This window comes from Helianthus annuus, chromosome 2, assembly GCF_002127325.2.
Source record: "Helianthus annuus cultivar XRQ/B chromosome 2, HanXRQr2.0-SUNRISE, whole genome shotgun sequence".
NCBI classification, from domain to species: Eukaryota; Viridiplantae; Streptophyta; class Magnoliopsida; order Asterales; family Asteraceae; genus Helianthus; species Helianthus annuus.
The window spans coordinates 116,350,393-116,367,761 of NC_035434.2; the positions used below are offsets into that span (position 1 = coordinate 116,350,393).

The 17,369-nt window shown below is 39.2% G+C and overlaps 1 protein-coding gene across 1 annotated transcript; it reads left to right on the forward strand.

The window, feature by feature from the left end:
- Window positions 1-1,406: 1,406 nt before the first annotated feature.
- LOC110919852 (E3 ubiquitin-protein ligase UPL2) lies at window positions 1,407-16,834 on the forward strand. Its single transcript, XM_022164102.2, has 17 exons — window positions 1,407-1,591; window positions 1,689-1,835; window positions 3,079-3,174; window positions 3,254-3,457; window positions 3,845-10,286; window positions 10,675-11,711; window positions 11,791-12,081; window positions 12,600-12,804; window positions 12,892-13,157; window positions 13,237-13,466; window positions 13,536-14,616; window positions 14,710-14,856; window positions 14,959-15,039; window positions 15,117-15,342; window positions 15,444-15,583; window positions 16,262-16,368; window positions 16,457-16,834. Exons 2-17 carry the CDS (start codon window positions 1,737-1,739, stop codon window positions 16,557-16,559), a joined length of 10,755 nt encoding a protein of 3,584 aa, XP_022019794.1. The 5' UTR covers window positions 1,407-1,591; window positions 1,689-1,736; the 3' UTR covers window positions 16,560-16,834.
- Window positions 16,835-17,369: the final 535 nt, after the last annotated feature.

Below are 17,369 nucleotides of genomic sequence, written 5' to 3' on the forward strand. Positions count from 1 at the left end.
AAACAAAAGTATACATGATTAAGTATCCGCATGACGGTTTTACGGCCGAAAACGCATAAAATGGGGATAAAATGGGGGACTAAAATATGTGTAAATTAGCGAATATCAATACCTTAATTGCTCTAGATTAAGACGAGAACGCAAGAGGTTGTCGGTGAGGGTGATTCCTATGCTAAATGTAGGTGGACAAGTCCAACCCTTTCCCGGGCTCTCGTTAAAGAAGGTGTATGCCGAATCGCTCAGGTCTATGTATGCACCGAACGAAGTCGATGGAGAGTCCTTCACGGCACAATCGACTATCGCCTAAGTCTTCGCTAGAGTTGAAGGTCATGTCGGGAACAACGAAGTTGTTTTTATTCGAATGCGATCCCAACAATTCTTCTTGGGTATCGTCTTGAGATGAATCAATGAAATCCATCTTAAGTTCTTTTAACCAATTAAGAATTAGATCTTCTAATTGAAATAGTTCATCAAGAAGCATTACTCCTAGAAGGTCTGGTTGAGAGCATTCGAGGGAGAGATAGGGATTATTTTTACTTTCGCCCCTCTTAAGGCTACAGGAAAACAATGGGTCTATATAATGAGGCTTATAATTATGAAAATAACATTCTAATTCTTTATGAGAGCCACCACATATTTGACACCACGTACCATAAGAGTGCCGAAAGTAAAAAATATCAGTATCACTCATGTTTGTGTTAGAAATTACCAACCGTCGGGATCTTACGGTTCTGTTTTCAGTAACTGAAACTTGGTTTAGCGTTCTTTTTTCCACGCCGTGCTCAATCTCTTTGGCCAATGATAGGTTGGATGGTTTTTGTTTGCTCAATAACAATTTTTGGATGTTTTTTTATTTAATTGTTTAACACCCATTTTAACATAATGTCACACAATGCCCACATCCCCGTTACACCCATTTTAGAAAAACACCCCATAATACTCATTTAATGGCCAGACTGACACATGTTACAAAATGCTAAAAAAATGGGGACACGATTGATATGGACCAATACACATATTCTTAAGACTATGAGGTATGGGGCGTGGGTTTGGGCGTGACCCTTGGGGCTTGGGTTTGAAGCCGGGCGTGGGGCGGGCTAGCAAGGTGACATGACGGACTCTCAATGACCAAACCAAACTCATGCCCCCAACCCAAACCCCACCATACCCCATGAGCATGGGTTAAGTTTGCTTTCCACATGTCAACTCATGCCCCCAAACCCACACCCACCATACCCCATAGCCTAAACTCATTTTCACTATCCAAACCTACCTAGTTTAACTTTACCCAAAACTAGAGGGCAACTAATGCAACTTTCCCCGTTCCCAAAGATCCACCCTATGGACCGGAGTGTAAAAACCGCTTCAATCTCACACACTATAACTCCTGTATATATAATAAGCAGCTCTCTTCTCCAACCCAAAGGGTTAACCCAAACACACACAAACACACACACCCGTTTTCTCTCTACTCTTCTGGGCTTCTAGGGCTCATATTTCAACACATAAACCCTCAATACTCACCGATTCTCAATTCACTTTCATGTTTCTGAATCATCTCTTCATCTCCACGAGCCTCTTTGCATCTTCTGTACGATTCAATCGATCATCTTCTCGATTTGTTCGATTCTGTTATCACTAATCGATTCTCTGTTAACGAATTGATGATTTTTCTGTTGTTTTTGCAGTATAAAGGAGTGTAGAGAAGTAGAAGAACCAAGAGGTTGTGAAATCGAATGGCTGGTGCCCTAAGATCGAGCTTGCCGTCGAGGTTACGGCAGCTTTTGTCCGGTGAAGGTCACATCGGTCCGAATGTTAAGCTTGATTCCGAGACTGTAAGAGTTTTTCACCGTTTTCAGTTGTTGTTTGGTTACGTCAAGTGTTATTGTTCGGATTTATTGGGGGGTTTTTGTGATTTTGGGGGTGAATTTGGTGGATTGATTGAACTTAGGGCTGTATTATGGTTGTTTTGTTGACTGATGTGTAATTAGGGTTTGTGTGATTTGAGTAACGTGATTAGAAGGTTTTTGTTGCTATATGTAGTGATTGTGTGTGTTTGAGTGTAGGTTTGAGTGTCACTTGATCTGTGTTTGTTTATGTTTTTTAGTTTTTAATCGCTTTTGTTGGAATGTTAACGGTTTGATCTTGGTACATTGTTTGTTTTTTTAAATGTAAAATAGTATATGCTTTTTCTTGCAATTGTTGTTGGAATATTCTTTTTCTTGAGGGAAGTTTTGGAATCTATATATTACACGTTTTAGTTTGGTAAGTAAGTTTTGTGATACATAAGGTATTTTGCTTACTGTTTCATATGCAACTGCAGTGGCTTATTCTATTATTTGATGCATAGCTACATTGTTAAAAGGTTTTTGTGAGTTTTTTTATTGGTATATGATTGATTAATAGATGTTTGGTACTTTAGTTAAGAGCCACTTTCTGGAGAACCAGTTTGCTAACTTGCTGTTGCCTGCCCAACTCTTTGGTTCTTTGAAAAGGAAAATTTACCTTTTCTTTCTGTATACTTTTATGCTGCCACTGGTTTGTGTTTTTTTTTTTCAATCTGAGGCTACATGTACCAGCAGGATGTTAGATAATTCACATCTTTTAGTGAAAGTTTGTTGAGTTAACTCGCAGAGAAGTTGTTTCATTTGTTCATCAGTAATGACAGGATTGGAACTTCACCATACAATTAGGCGCACAGTATCCTAGGCCATACATATTTATTTGAATGCAACTTTTTAGTCGCGTTATGTACTTATAGTTTGATGAGATCATCATAAAGCCTAATTATGCTTGCAACACGGCACTTTAATCGTATTCAACTTTTTGAGGGGTAAAGCCATAAGATTGATAGAAATTAGTGCAATGACTAACAAGATTGATCTACATATACTTAAAAGTTGTTGATGTAGATTGTAGAAAGGTCCAGAAAAAAGCTGAGTACTTTTTATTCAAGGCGAATAATTGTATAGCCATCTGTTTGATGTTTATGGCTTGACAGTATTTATATGTGTTTTCTAATATGTAGTGTATCAATAAGAATTATTGATTTGCTTATATTTTCTATTTGTTTTGCAGCCCCCAAAAGTGAAGGCATTCATTGACAAGGTGATTCAGTGTCCGTTGCAAGATATAGCAATCCCTCTTTCAGGTTTTCACTGGGAGTACAACAAGGTGATAAAGATCATATGTTGTGCTTTATTGTGATTTAATTTAGTTTCTGTATTTTGCTCAACAAGTTCATTCTTTTCAGGGAAATTTTCATCATTGGAGGCCATTATTTCTGCATTTTGATACATACTTCAAGGCTTACTTATCTAGCAGGAAGGATCTTCTGTTAGCGGATACTCTAGAAGATGATACTCTTTTTCCTAAACAATCAGTTCTCCAGATCCTGCGTGTGATGCAAATTATTTTAGAGAATTGCCACAACAAAAGTTCTTTTGATGGCTTAGAGGTATTGTTTTCACGATATTGTAACAGAATTTCATATGGTGTTGGGATAATATCTGCTGATATTCTATTGAGAGTTACTTTAATTTAAAGGTGGCGATTTTGCCATTTTGGCCCGTTGACTTATGGATGGTTCAAATCAACAAAAGCTGAATATATAACAGAGTAAAGTTTATTATTAAAGCATAACATCTTTTGAATTGTTCTATTCATAGATCTGGATTTGTTAATCTAATAATAATATTGTTTTATAATCATAATTAGCATTTTAATGATTTTTGTCCTTTATAAAGAATAAAATTGTTTGCGGGTCAGCTCAGCTCAGTCAACGTGCCTTGTTTTGCTCTATTCTTTTTTACATTTGTTTCTGAAGTTTGATTTGTTTCTACAGCATTTCAAGCTCTTGCTTGCATCAACGGATCCCGAGATTCTCATTGCAACCTTGGAGACGCTTTCAGCATTAGTAAAAATAAATCCTTCAAAACTTCATGCAAGCGGGAAACTTGTAGGATGTGGTGCAATCAACAGCTGCCTTTTGGCACTAGCACAAGGATGGGGAAGCAAAGAGGAGGGCTTGGGTTTATATTCATGTGTCATGTTAAACGAAAAATCCCAAGATGAAACCCTAAGCTTATTTCCATCTGATATACAAACAGAAAGCGACAACTCTCAAAACCGTGTAGGTTCTACCCTCTATTTTGAGTTGCACGGTACAAGTCCTTCAAGCACAACTACCAACACAAGTGTTATTCACATTCCTGATCTTCATTTGCGTAAGGAGGATGATTTATCTTTAATGAAACTGTTGGTTGAGCAGTATAATGTACCTCCTGAACATCGGTTTTCATTGCTGACAAGAATTAGATATGCACACGCCTTTCGTTCTTCAAGAATTTGCAGGCTGTACAGCAAGATTTGCCTACTTGCTTTTATTGTTCTTGTTCAATCAAGTGATTCTCACGATGAACTTGTGGCTTTCTTTGCGAATGAGCCTGAATATACAAATGAGCTAATCAGATTAGTGAAGTCTGAAGAAATGATACCTGGAACAATTCGCACGCTTGCAATGATTGCTCTGGGATCTCAACTAGCTGCTTATTCATCATCTCATGAACGGGCACGGATTCTAAGTGGGTCAAGCATCAGTTTTGCTGGTGGAAATCGCATGATTCTTCTTAACGTGCTGCAAAGGGCGATTTCGTCTTTAAAGAACTCCAGTGATCCATCATCTATTGCATTTGTTGAAGCACTTCTTCAGTTCTATTTGCTTCATGTCATATCTACATCAAGCTCCGGCAGTGTTATACGTGGATCGGGGATGGTTCCGACTTTTTTACCCCTTCTAGAAGATTCTGATCCTACACACATGCATCTTGTTTGTTTAGCTGTTAAGACTCTGCAAAAGCTGATGGATTACAGCAATTCAGCTGTTACTCTGTTTAAAGATTTGGGTGGGGTAGAACTTTTAACTAACAGATTGCAGATAGAAGTAGTCAGGGTGATCGGTTCTGAAACAGTTGATAATTCAATGAGCATTGGGGAGTGCTCATACCCAAATCCAAACCCTAATATTGATTGGCTTTATTCACAGAAACGGCTCATTAGGGTTCTGTTGAAAGCACTCGGTTCTGCTACTTATGCTCCAGCAAATTCAACACGGGCTCAAGGAGCTCATGATGTTTCCTTACCCGCCACTTTGTCAATGATTTTTGGAAATGTGAGTAAATTTGGTGGAGATATTTATTCAGCAGCTGTTACTGTTATGAGTGAAATGATTCATAAAGACCCCACTTGCTATGCTTCATTGGATGAATTAGGTCTTCCAGATGCTTTTTTACAGTCGATAAAAGCTGGAATTCTTTCTTCTTCAAAAGCTCTTACTTGTGTTCCTAACGGTATCGGGGCTATTTGTCTCAACACAAAGGGATTAGAATCAGTTAAAGACAGCTCAGCTTTAAGGTTTTTGGTTGATATTTTCACTGATAAGAAATACGTGCTTGCAATGAATGATGGAATTGTGCCTCTAGCAAATGCTGTTGAGGAGCTTTTACGTCATGTAAATGCATTAAGAGGTACTGGTGTGGATATGATTATTGAGATTGTTAACAAAATTGCTTCGATAGAGGACGGAAAGGGTAAATTGGTGAAAGTTAACGAGAGTAGTGTTATGGATATGGATACCGAAGATAAAGAAAACGTGGGCCCATGTCTAGTCGGTGCTACTGCTACAGATTCAGCGTCCGAAGGAATTGGTGATGAACAGTTTATTCAGTTGTGCATTTTCCATGTGATGGTTTTAGTACACCGGACAATGGAAAATGCAGAAACGTGCCGGTTGTTTGTTGAAAAAGCGGGAATTGACTCTTTATTGAAGCTGTTGTTGAGACCGAGTATAACTCAATCATCAGAAGGGATGTCAATTGCTTTGCATAGCACAATGGTTTTCAAGAGTTTTACTCAGCATCATTCGGCTCCTTTAGCACGTGCTTTTTGTTCAGCTCTTCGGGGTTATCTAAAGTCAACTTTAACTGGGTTCAGTACTCTTTCAGGATCGTTTCTGTTGGACCCGAAAGCTACTCCAGATTCTGGAGTTTTTTCTTCACTTTTTCTTGTTGAATTCCTTTTGTTTCTTGCTGCCTCTAAAGACAACAGATGGGTCACTGCATTGCTTCAAGAATTTGGGAATGATAGCAAGGATGTTTTGGAAGATATTGGACGGACTCACCGTGAGATCTTATGGCAGATTGCTTTACTTGAAGATGTTAAGTTTGAAACTGAAGATGAGAATGATGGGTCTGGTTCTGGTTCTGCTCGTGGGCCCCGCCGTTCCGAATCTAATACCTCGGAATCTGAAGAGCAGAGATTTAATTCCTTTAGGCAGTTTCTTGACCCGCTGCTTAGAAGAAGGATGTCGGGGTGGAGTTTTGAATCTCAGTTTTTTGATCTGATTACTCTGTATCGTGATCTCACTAATGCTTCTGGTCTTCCACAGCATCTCGGAGGTAGTGGCGGCTACCAATCACCGCCATCCGGTACTGCAGATGTTGCTAGCGGCGGTGGTGAGCCACAGGAAGCTGACAAGCAAAGGTCTTATTACTCTTCTTGTCGTGATATGATGAAGTCACTCTCTTTGCACATTACACACTTGTTTCAAGAGCTAGGCAAAGCAATGTTGCTTCCTTCTAGAAGACGGGATGAAATGGTGACGGTTACACCTGCTTCAAAATCAGTGGCGTCTACATTTGCTTCGATAACATTGGATCATATGAACTTCGAAGGACATGTAAAGCCTTCTGGATCAGTAGCATCATGGTCGCCTAAATGTCGTTATCTGGGTAAAGTTATTGATTTTATTGATGGAATTCTACTTGAAAAGCCCGACACCTGCAACCCGGTCTTGTTAAATTGTTTGTATGGTCGTGGTGTAATTCAGTTGGTTTTGACCACTTTTGAAGCTACCAGTGAGCTGCTATTTACAGTCAACAGGACCCCCGCATCTCCAATGGAGACTGATGAAGGATCTTCAAAGCCTGATTCAGAAGAAACGGTTCGGTCATGGATAGATGGCCCGTTAGCCAGTTATGGTAAGCTCATGGATCATTTGGTGACATCATCTTTTATTCTATCACCATTCACCAAACATTTTCTTACACAACCACTTGTAACCGGTGACATGGCATTTCCACGTGATGCCGAGGTTTTCGTGAAGGTTCTTCAGTCTATGATTTTGAAAACCGTGCTCCCAGTATGGACACACCCACAGTTCACCAATTGTAATGACGATTTCATTGCTACTGTAATCTCGATTATTCGTCACATATTTTCTGGGGTTGAAGTGAGAAGTGTAAGCAATGCGGGGTCACGTCCTGCTGGCCCTCCACCAAACGAAACAACTATATCCACAATTGTAGAAATGGGGTTTTCAAGAGCTCGTGCAGAAGAGGCTTTACGACAAGTGGGGTCTAACAGTGTTGAGCTGGCAATGGAGTGGCTGTTCTCACATCCAGAGGAAGTTCAAGAAGATGATGAACTCGCTCGAGCACTCGCTATGTCCCTTGGGAATTCCGGAACTGAGTCGAAGGATGATACTGGTACAAATGAAAATAGTCAGATTGAAGAGGAAACCGTGCAACTACCACCTGTTGATGACTTGTTGTCTACATGTAAAAAGCTTCTAGAAACGAAAGATTCTTTAGCCTTCCCGGTTCGTGATCTTCTTGCAATGATATGTTCTCAAGATGAAGGTCAATACAGGTCAAATGTTATATCATTTATTCTAGAACAAGTGAAGCTTTGCAGCTCTAATGCTGATGGTGGAAAGAACAACATGCTATCATCTTTATTTCATGTTCTTGCTTTGATACTTAATGAAGATAAAGATGCTCGAGAAGTTGCTTCTAAAAGTGGTCTGGTTAAAGTTGCAGCTGATCTTTTGTCAGACTGGAATTCTCGTTCACATGATAACGAAGCACTGTCTGTTCCAAAATGGGTGACCGCAGCTTTTCTTGCTGTTGACCGTCTTTCTCAAGTTGACCAAAACTTGAATGCTGATATTTCCGAGTTGTTAAAGAAAGATGATGTCAGTAACCAGAATTCTGTAGTGATAGATGATGAAAAGCAAAACAAGTCACAAACTAATTCCAGATTATCATCAAAACATATTGATGTAGAGGAACAAAAGAGATTTGTTGAGATATCTTGTGGATATTTAACTAAACAACTTCCTGCTGAAACGATCCATGCTGTGTTACAGTTATGTGCTACCCTTACAAGAACACATTCTGTTGCTGTTAGTTTTCTAGAAGCTGGTGGTTTACCTTTACTGCTATCTTTGCCTACAAGTAGTCTATTTGTTGGCTTTGATAATGTTGCAGCTACTATCATTCGTCATATTCTAGAAGATCCCCAAACGCTCCAACAAGCAATGGAAAGTGAAATCAAACATAATGTTGTGACGGCTGCCAATCGACAGTCTAACGGAAGGTTTACGCCCCGTAACTTTCTGTTGAATCTGACCTCTGTAATTTCACGGGATCCTGTGATCTTTATGCGGGCAGCACGGGCTGTGTGTCAAATTGAAATGATCGGTGAACGACCGTATGTTGTTTTGTTAAAAGATCGTGAAAAGGATAAATCAAAAGAAAGTGGCAAGGAAAATATCAAACCGCAGACTACAACTGACGGTAGCATCAAAGTTTCCGAGGTAAGTAACAAGAATGTAAAAGCTCATCGTAAGCCACCTCAGAGTTTTACAACCGTCATCGAGCTTCTTCTGGAGTCAGTAATTACGTTTATACCCCCATCAGAAGTAGCGGCAGAGAGCTCTTCAGCAACAGATATGGAAATTGATGTTGCTTCAAGTAAGGGTAAAGGAAAAGCTATTGCTTCAGGATCTGAAGAGAGTGAAGATAGTGGTCAAGAATCTTCTGCATTGTTGGCTAAAGTTGTGTTTATTTTGAAGCTCTTAAAGGAGATTCTCATGATGTATAGTCCATCTGTTCATGTTCTGTTAAGAAAAGATGCTGAACTGAACAGCAGTAATAACGGTGGAATATTTCATCACATTCTTTGTAGATTTCTTCCTCATTTGAGAAATTCTAAACGCGAAAAGAAAGATGCTGACTGGAGACACAAATTATCCAGTAGGGCCAGCCAGTTCTTGGTGGCTTCTTGTGTACGATCTACAGAAGCAAGGAGGAGAATATTTGTAGAAATCAATAATGCCTTCACCGATTTTATTGATGGTAGTAAAGTTCACCGGCCTCCTGGAAATGACATTCAAGCTTTTGTTGATTTACTTGGTGATGTGCTGGCAGCGCGCTCACCTACAGGCTCTTCAGTTTCTGGTGAAGTTTCGGTTACGTTTATAGATGTTGGGCTGGTGAGGTCGCTTACACGGACGTTACAAATGCTGGATTTGGATCACGCTGAGTCACTAAAGGTTGTACCAGGGATTGTAAAGGTTTTGGAGCTGATTACTAAAGAACATGTTCATGCTGCTGAAGCTAATACCGCTAAAGATAACCCAACAAAGGTTAATGATTATAGTCAACAAGGTCAAACTGAGAATACTGGCGATGTAGATGTATCTCGGTCAACTGAAACTGCATCTCTTCCTAATGCGAGTTCCGCACCTGCAGAAGTTATCGAGTCTTTTAGTGCTGTTCAAACGTACGGTGGATCTGAGGCAGTTACTGATGACATGGAACATGATCAGGATATTGATGGAGGTTTTGCTCCCCCGAGTGAGGACGATTACATGCACGATACTTCTGAGGAAACACGAGGTCTTGAAAACGGTCTTGGTTCTGTTGGAATAAGATTTGAAATCCAACCGGATATTCGTGAAAACCTTGATGAAGATGATGAGGATATGTCTGGAGATGGAGATGAAGTTAACGAAGATGAGGATGGAGATGACGATGATGACGACGATGGACAGAATGATTTGGAAGAAGATGAAGTTCATCATCACTTGCCCCATCCCGACACTGATCAAGATGACCATGAGATTGAAGATGAGTTTGATGAGGATATGATTGAGGAAGAAGATGAAGAAGATGAGGATGATGACGGTGGAGTTTTGTTAAGATTGGGTGAGGGAATGAATGGGATAAATGTTTTGGATCATATTGAGGTATTTGGTAGAGAACATAGCTTTAACAATGATACTTTACATGTGATGCCTGTTGAAGTTTTTGGTTCTAGACGTCAAGGTCGTACCACGTCTATTTATAATCTTTTGGGGAGATCTGGTGATGGCTCTGTTCCATTTCAGCATCCGCTTTTAATGGAACCTTCTTCCTCACGTGCGGTGTCTTCCCGACAAACCGGTAACTCTTATTTTACAAAAATTCCCCTTTTTTGTTTAGTTTTTTTATTATTGTTTTAGCTTTTTCTCTGCTACGTTGTGGTGGTCATACTTGCAAACCTGTCCTTAGAAATGGCAAATTGACAGGTCGGGTTGACTTGAAACTCTATATTTTTGGCTTTTATAAATAAAAAGTATTTCAATATAGCTACAAAAGTTGAATGATTTTAATAATAATCTATATACATTTGATAAAGCGATTTAGGAGATTTTATGCATTAGAAGTACACTTAGGGCTGTTGTTAATAGATAAAAAAACCTAACTTTTAATTAAGTTAATGTGTTATTGGTACCTCTATTGTCTCCTTTATCTTATTGTTATGGACTTTCTTGTTATGTTGTCTTTCCAGATAATGCTCGTGATGGGCCACTTGAAAGAAATTTGGAGTCATCCTCGTCCCGCTTGGATTCAATTTTTCGGTCTCTGAGGAATGGTCGTCATGGACAGCATGGAAATCGTCTAAGTATGTGGACTGATGACCAACAAACAGTTGGATCTAATGCATCTAGCATCCCCTCAGGCCTTGAAGATTTGTTGGTTTCTCATCTAAGGCGCCCGTCTCCAGAAAAGGCTTCAGATCAAGACAAAACGGTGGAGGGTCAAACCAAAAACGAGTCTGACCAATCCCAAGAATCGGCTGGCATGGTACCAGAAACCGCTACTGGCAACAATGGTAATGGTGATCAAGTGGGCTCTCATGATACTGTAAGGACACCAACAGTAGATGAATCCCAGCCAGTTGGTCAAAATCAATCTGTTGATATGCAGTTTGACCAAAACGATGGTGCTTCCCGGGATGTTGAAGCTGTGAGCCAAGAAAGTAGTGAAAGTGGGGCCACGTTAGGAGAAAGTCTTAGAAGTCTTGATGTTGAAATTGGAAGTGCTGATGGTCATGATGAAGGTCCAAGGAGAATAAATGTAAGTGTACCGCTCAACACAACATCAATAACTGTTAGAGATGCATCCCTTCATAGTGTAACAGAAGTTTCTGAAAACCCTAGTCAAGAAACCGACCAAAGTGATCCTGCACAAGATGCACAACGTGATGGTGGTTCTGGTTCGGGATCAGGTTCGGGTTCTGGTTCTGGTTCTGGTTCTGCGCCAATTGACCCTGCGTTTCTGGATGCACTTCCTGAGGAGTTACGGGCTGAGGTTCTTTCGGGTCGACAGGGTCCAGTGGCTCAGCCTTCAAATACTGAACCGCAAAATGATGGTGACATAGACCCTGAATTCCTTGCAGCACTTCCCCCAGATATTCGTGCAGAAGTTTTAGCACAGCAACAAGCACAACAAGGGGCCCACCGCTCACAAGAACTTGAAGGTCAACCTGTGGAGATGGATACCGTATCTATAATTGCTACATTCCCATCAGAGCTAAGAGAAGAGGTACCTTTTTCTAGTATAATTCTACTTGAAGAAGAAAGACCATCATGACATCATCCTTGTTGATATTTTATTCTTTCAGGTTCTTTTAACATCATCTGATGCGGTTCTTGCTAATCTTACACCTGCACTTGTTGCTGAGGCAAACATGTTGAGAGAGAGATTTGCTCGTCGTTACAATCGGACACTTTTTGGTATGTTGCCGAGAAGCAGACGGGGAGAATCTTCTAGAAGAGGTGATGGAGTTGGATCCGGCAGTGGTGGAGTCATTAGTCGTAGGTCAACTGGAAGTAAGCCTGTTGAAACTGATGGAGCTCCGTTAGTTGACACACAAGATCTTAAAGCCATGATTCGCTTGCTTCGTGTTGTTCAGGTCATAATTTCTCATACTGGTTGATTTGTTTTCTATTTTAAATCTACAATGGGCTATGCAGTTAATGCGGTAAAATATCGGATATTAGTCAAGGACCGATATATGAGATATAGGTTATCTTGGTGGGATATCGGGAATTTTAATCATGCAGAATTTATATATATTTATAGCAATTTAACACTAACAATTCAGTGATATATCGGTTATAGTAACTTAACACCAACAATTCAGTGATATATCGGTTATATCAGTCAAATTTCAGTGATATATCGGTCAAATATCGGTGATATATCTGTCAATATCGCCGATAATATCGGTACCGAAATCTCACACCGATATTTTACATGGGTACCGATAACCGGTATTAACTGCATAGACAGTGGGTAAAGTTAAACTTTTGTAAAAAAGGGGCCGTGAAACTACTAAAAGGCTTTATTATGAAGGTTGTGTTATTAATCGTATTCATTACCATATGTGCTTGCATGTTCTTATTAGTGTGTTATTTTGCATTTGTGCAGCCACTATACAAACCGCAACTCCAGAGACTGCTATTAAATTTATGTGCTCATGCGGAAACCCGTTCATCTGTAGTGAAAATTTTGATGGATTTATTGATGCTTGATATAAGAAAGCCTGGAAATAGTTTGAATACTTCTGAGCCATCATATAGACTTTATGCCTGCCAGAGTCATGTTATGTATTCTCGTCCTCAATGCTTTGATGGTAATGATCTTATCAATAATATCAACTGTCAAAGGGCTGTGCACCATTCTCCTTTAGATGCTAAATCATATTTTTGTTTTGTTTTAGGTGTACCTCCGTTGGTGTCACGGCGTGTTCTAGAAACGTTAACATATTTGGCTAGGAATCATACGTTCGTTGCGAAACTATTGCTTCAGTTCAGGTTGCCTCCATTGGAGTCCGAGAATCTTGATAAGTCAAGGGGAAAAGCTATCATGGTTGTCGAAGAAAATCAAAAAGAAAACCAACAAGCGGATGATTTCTTAGCGATAACAATGCTGTTAAGTCTTCTGAATCAACCACTTTATTTGAGGAGTATTGCACATCTTGAGCAGGTAGTAAATATTTCTTTTTTCCAAATACGTTAAATGTTCAATGTTGTAACACTGAACACGATTTTCCCTTTTTCTTCAGTTGCTGAACTTGCTAGATGTCATCATTGATAACGCTGAAAGCAAGCAAGCTCCGGTTGACCGTGGTGTATCTGCTACTGAAGAATCATCTGGTTCCAAATCACCCAAAGCCGAAAGCACCTCTAAGCCCGCATCTTCTGGTGGTATTACAGAATTCGACTCTCACACTATTCTGCTAAACTTGCCACAAGCAGAACTACGTCTTCTCTGCTCACTGCTCGCACGTGAATGGTATCGTTTTATTTTCAGTGAAAAGTCTCTTTTAAATTTGTGTTGTGCTAACAATGATTGTTTTTTTAGTTTGTCGGATAATGCATATGCACTTGTGGCGGAAGTATTGAAGAAGTTGGTGACATGGGCGCCACGTCACTGTCATTTGTTCATCACAGAGCTAGCTGGCGCTATGAAGAACCTTACACTATCAGCTATGGATGAACTACACCGTTTTGGCGAAATTGAAAAAGCACTTATAACGACTACCGCTTCTGATGGAGCAGCAATCTTAAGGGTTATACAGGCACTAAGTTCACTTGTCGCGTCACTTAATCAGGAAAAAGATCAAACACTCACCGAATCAGATCAAGCTGCTACTCTTTCTCTCGTGAGTGAAATAAATTCTGCTTTAGAACCATTGTGGACGGAATTAAGCACATGTATAAGCAAAATCGAGAGCTACTCTGACTCATCTGACGTATCTGATTCATCGAATGCCTCATCATCAAGACCATCTGGTGCAATGCCGCCACTCCCAGCTGGCACTCAAAACATTTTGCCATATATAGAATCTTTCTTCGTTATGTGTGAGAAATTGCACCCCGGGAATCCAGGTGGAACGCAAGATTTCGGTGCCAATATTGACGAGCCAACCACTTCTTCGCCGGTCGGAAAACTCGATGAAAAAAACGTTGTATTTTTGAAGTTCTCGGAGAAACATAGAAAACTTCTTAACGCTTTTATCCGCCAAAACCCCGGATTACTTGAAAAATCGTTCTCGCTTATGCTAAAGGTCCCCCGTTTTATCGATTTTGACAACAAACGGGCTCATTTTAGATCTAAAATCAAACATCAACATGATCATCATCATCATAGTCCGTTAAGGATCTCTGTAAGACGAGCTTACATACTTGAAGATTCGTATAATCAATTGAGGATGAGGTCAACTCAAGATTTGAAGGGTCGGTTGACTGTTCATTTCCAAGGGGAAGAAGGTATTGATGCTGGTGGACTTACGAGAGAATGGTATCAGCTTTTATCAAGGGTTATTTTCGATAAGGGAGCTTTGCTTTTCACAACGGTTGGCAATGATGCGACGTTTCAGCCGAACCCTAATTCTGTTTATCAGACTGAACACCTTTCATACTTCAAATTTGTTGGAAGAGTTGTAAGTGTCCTTATACTTTGACTAATTAGAGGTGAAGTAAACCCGGATTAAATCATTAATTTAGTAATTGGGTTTTGAAATTTTCTATTCTAGGTTGGAAAAGCTCTGTTTGATGGTCAGTTGCTTGATGTTCATTTCACAAGATCGTTTTACAAGCACATTCTTGGTGCGAAAGTGACGTATCATGATATTGAAGCTATTGATCCAGCTTACTTCAAGAACTTGAAGTGGATGCTTGAGGTGTGTGTTCAAATTAGTATTTGTTGTAATATAATTTTGATGAAGTTTTTATAATAATATTTTGTGCTAATTAATTTTTGTGTGCTTAAATAACTTCTGTAGAATGATATCAGCGATGTTCTAGATTTAACGTTTAGTATCGATGCTGATGAAGAGAAGATGATATTATGTGAAAGATCAGAGGTAAAGCTTACATAATTGTATTAATGATGATAGTGTTAATAATTACTAGTTAATTAATTATGATTTTGTTAAACCAGGTTACTGACTACGAACTAATCCCTGGTGGAAGAAACATTCGAGTGACTGAAGAAAACAAACATAAATACGTTGATTTAATCGCTGAGCACCGGTTGACCACTGCCATACGTCCACAAATAAACGCTTTCTTGGAAGGGTTTAATGAGTTGATTTCTCGGGATTTGATAAGCATCTTTCATGATAAGGAATTAGAACTGTTGATAAGTGGACTCCCGGATATCGACTGTGAGTTTCTTCTATTTCTACTCATTATCTTTCTAACACTCATTCTATTTGTTTTCCTAAAAAAGTAATTTGTATGTTTGTATGTTGTATCTTCTTCTCAGTGGATGACTTGAAGGCGAATACAGAGTATTCTGGGTATAGTGCCGCATCTCCTATCATCCAGTGGTTTTGGGAGGTTGCTCAAGGCTTCAGCAAAGAAGATAAGGCTCGGTTGTTGCAATTCGTGACTGGTACCTCAAAGGTAGGTTATCTTGTTTATGTTGATTTTATTAAGCCTCGAAGTAGGGGTGTGCATGGTTTGGTTTTATGGTAAAAACGAATCCGTAACCGAAATGTTTAGTTTTCGGTTATTGAAAACCGTTCGGTTTCGGTTATTTCGGTTTTAGCAACGGTTCGGTTTTTCGTATTTTGGAACAAAATTACGTAAGATTCAAAAATAAAAAGTTTAATCCATGACATCTCACCCTCCCCAAACCCTACCAGTAGCTTTGCTATTTGTGGGAGGGTTTGGTTGTTGCAAAAAATGACTTTTTAGGTTTTGGGTACGGTTTGGGTCTTTTTTTCGGTGTTCAAAAAATGTAAACCGTAACAGATCCGGAACTTCAGGTTCGGTTTTATCGGTTTCTTGTGCGGTTTGGTTAAATTGGTTTCTGCGGTTTTGGTTCGGTTTTCTGCTCACTCTACCTCAAAGGTGGGTCTGTTTTGCCAGGTTGAGTTAAAACTGGTTGTTTTAGAAGTTATCATTTGGGTTTTGGTCAATACAGGTTCTAACAAATATGGGTTCGGTTGAAACGGGTCTTTTTAGAACAAAAAAAGTGTCAAACTGGTTCGCTCACTACAGTTTGTTCCTTCCGTATTTTTGTCAAGGTTTGTTTATAGTTTTCTAGTCATAAAAATGGTTATATATGTTCACTTACAGGTGCCGTTAGAAGGATTTAGCGCTTTGCAAGGCATTTCCGGATCTCAAAAGTTTCAGATTCACAAAGCATACGGAAGGCCCGATCACTTGCCCTCAGCTCACACATGGTAATTTAGATTATTAATATTTTGTATCTTGACTTTTACGACGAAAGTTGCAATTTGATTATTAATTTTTATTGGTTGGCGGATGCAGTTTCAATCAGCTTGATTTACCAGAGTACCCTTCAAAGGAGCATTTGGAGGAGAGACTGCTGCTTGCAATTCATGAAGCCAATGAAGGTTTTGGTTTTGGTTAAGAGAGGCATGAAGAAAAGTAATGTAGATATAATTTTATCATGTCAAATTTCAACAAGATTCGAGCAGATATACATGTGTTGATATACTGTACAGTTTCGGTTTGTTGAAACTGAACTTGTTCTCTTTGAATTCGGCGGTTTTCTTTGTTGCCCCATCTCTTAGAAGCTGGATTTGCGAACGTGCCTTGCAACTGTACATTGGAACGGTTTATTAACTGTCGATTTGTTATTGGATATTAGCAGATATATTTTGATTGTTTGTTTCTCATGATTCATCAAGCTGCCTTGTTTGATCTTGTGCAATCTATACGTGATAGGTCACTTAGTTGTGTTTGTTATGATGGTATTGTTGCTTCTATTGGATGAGATTGTGATTATTGTTTCATGATCAAGAGGCTTTGTTTCTCTATTCATATCATGAAATGAAATGAACGGTTGTAATGTAATGAGTTTTGACATTTTTTTTTAATCTTGAAAGAAGTTGAATTACTTTGTTATAATTCCTAAACTTAACCAGGGCTTTCATTTTATTGTGTAAATTTATTTGAGGTTGAAGTGAGTTTTCATCATGTTTAAGAACGTTTGCAGACACAAACCTTCTTTTTGTTTAATTATTAACAGCCGAAAACAGATCAAGTTTAAACCAAAACCGAAGTGGATTTTTGGTTTCAAGAATCTTGTATTCTTTTAAGCCGAGTAACATGGACACCGAATAACTTGAATTTGTATGATACATTGTATTTATAATACCCATGTAGTTAGCGAGTCAAGTGATTTTTGAAGGAGAAACTGGAAATGGAAATGTTAATG

What these genes read in the sequence shown, in the direction of transcription:
- LOC110919852 (XM_022164102.2), top strand. Translation starts at nt 1,737, where the DNA reads ATGGCTGGTGCCCTAAGATCGAGCTTGCCGTCGAGGTTACGGCAGCTT. An exon ending in TTCACTGGGAGTACAACAAG is followed by an intron (nt 3,175 to 3,253) that starts GTGATAAAGATC and finishes CATTCTTTTCAG; the next exon opens with GGAAATTTTCATCATTGGAG. An exon ending in ACTTGAAGTGGATGCTTGAG is followed by an intron (nt 14,857 to 14,958) that starts GTGTGTGTTCAA and finishes TAACTTCTGTAG; the next exon opens with AATGATATCAGCGATGTTCT.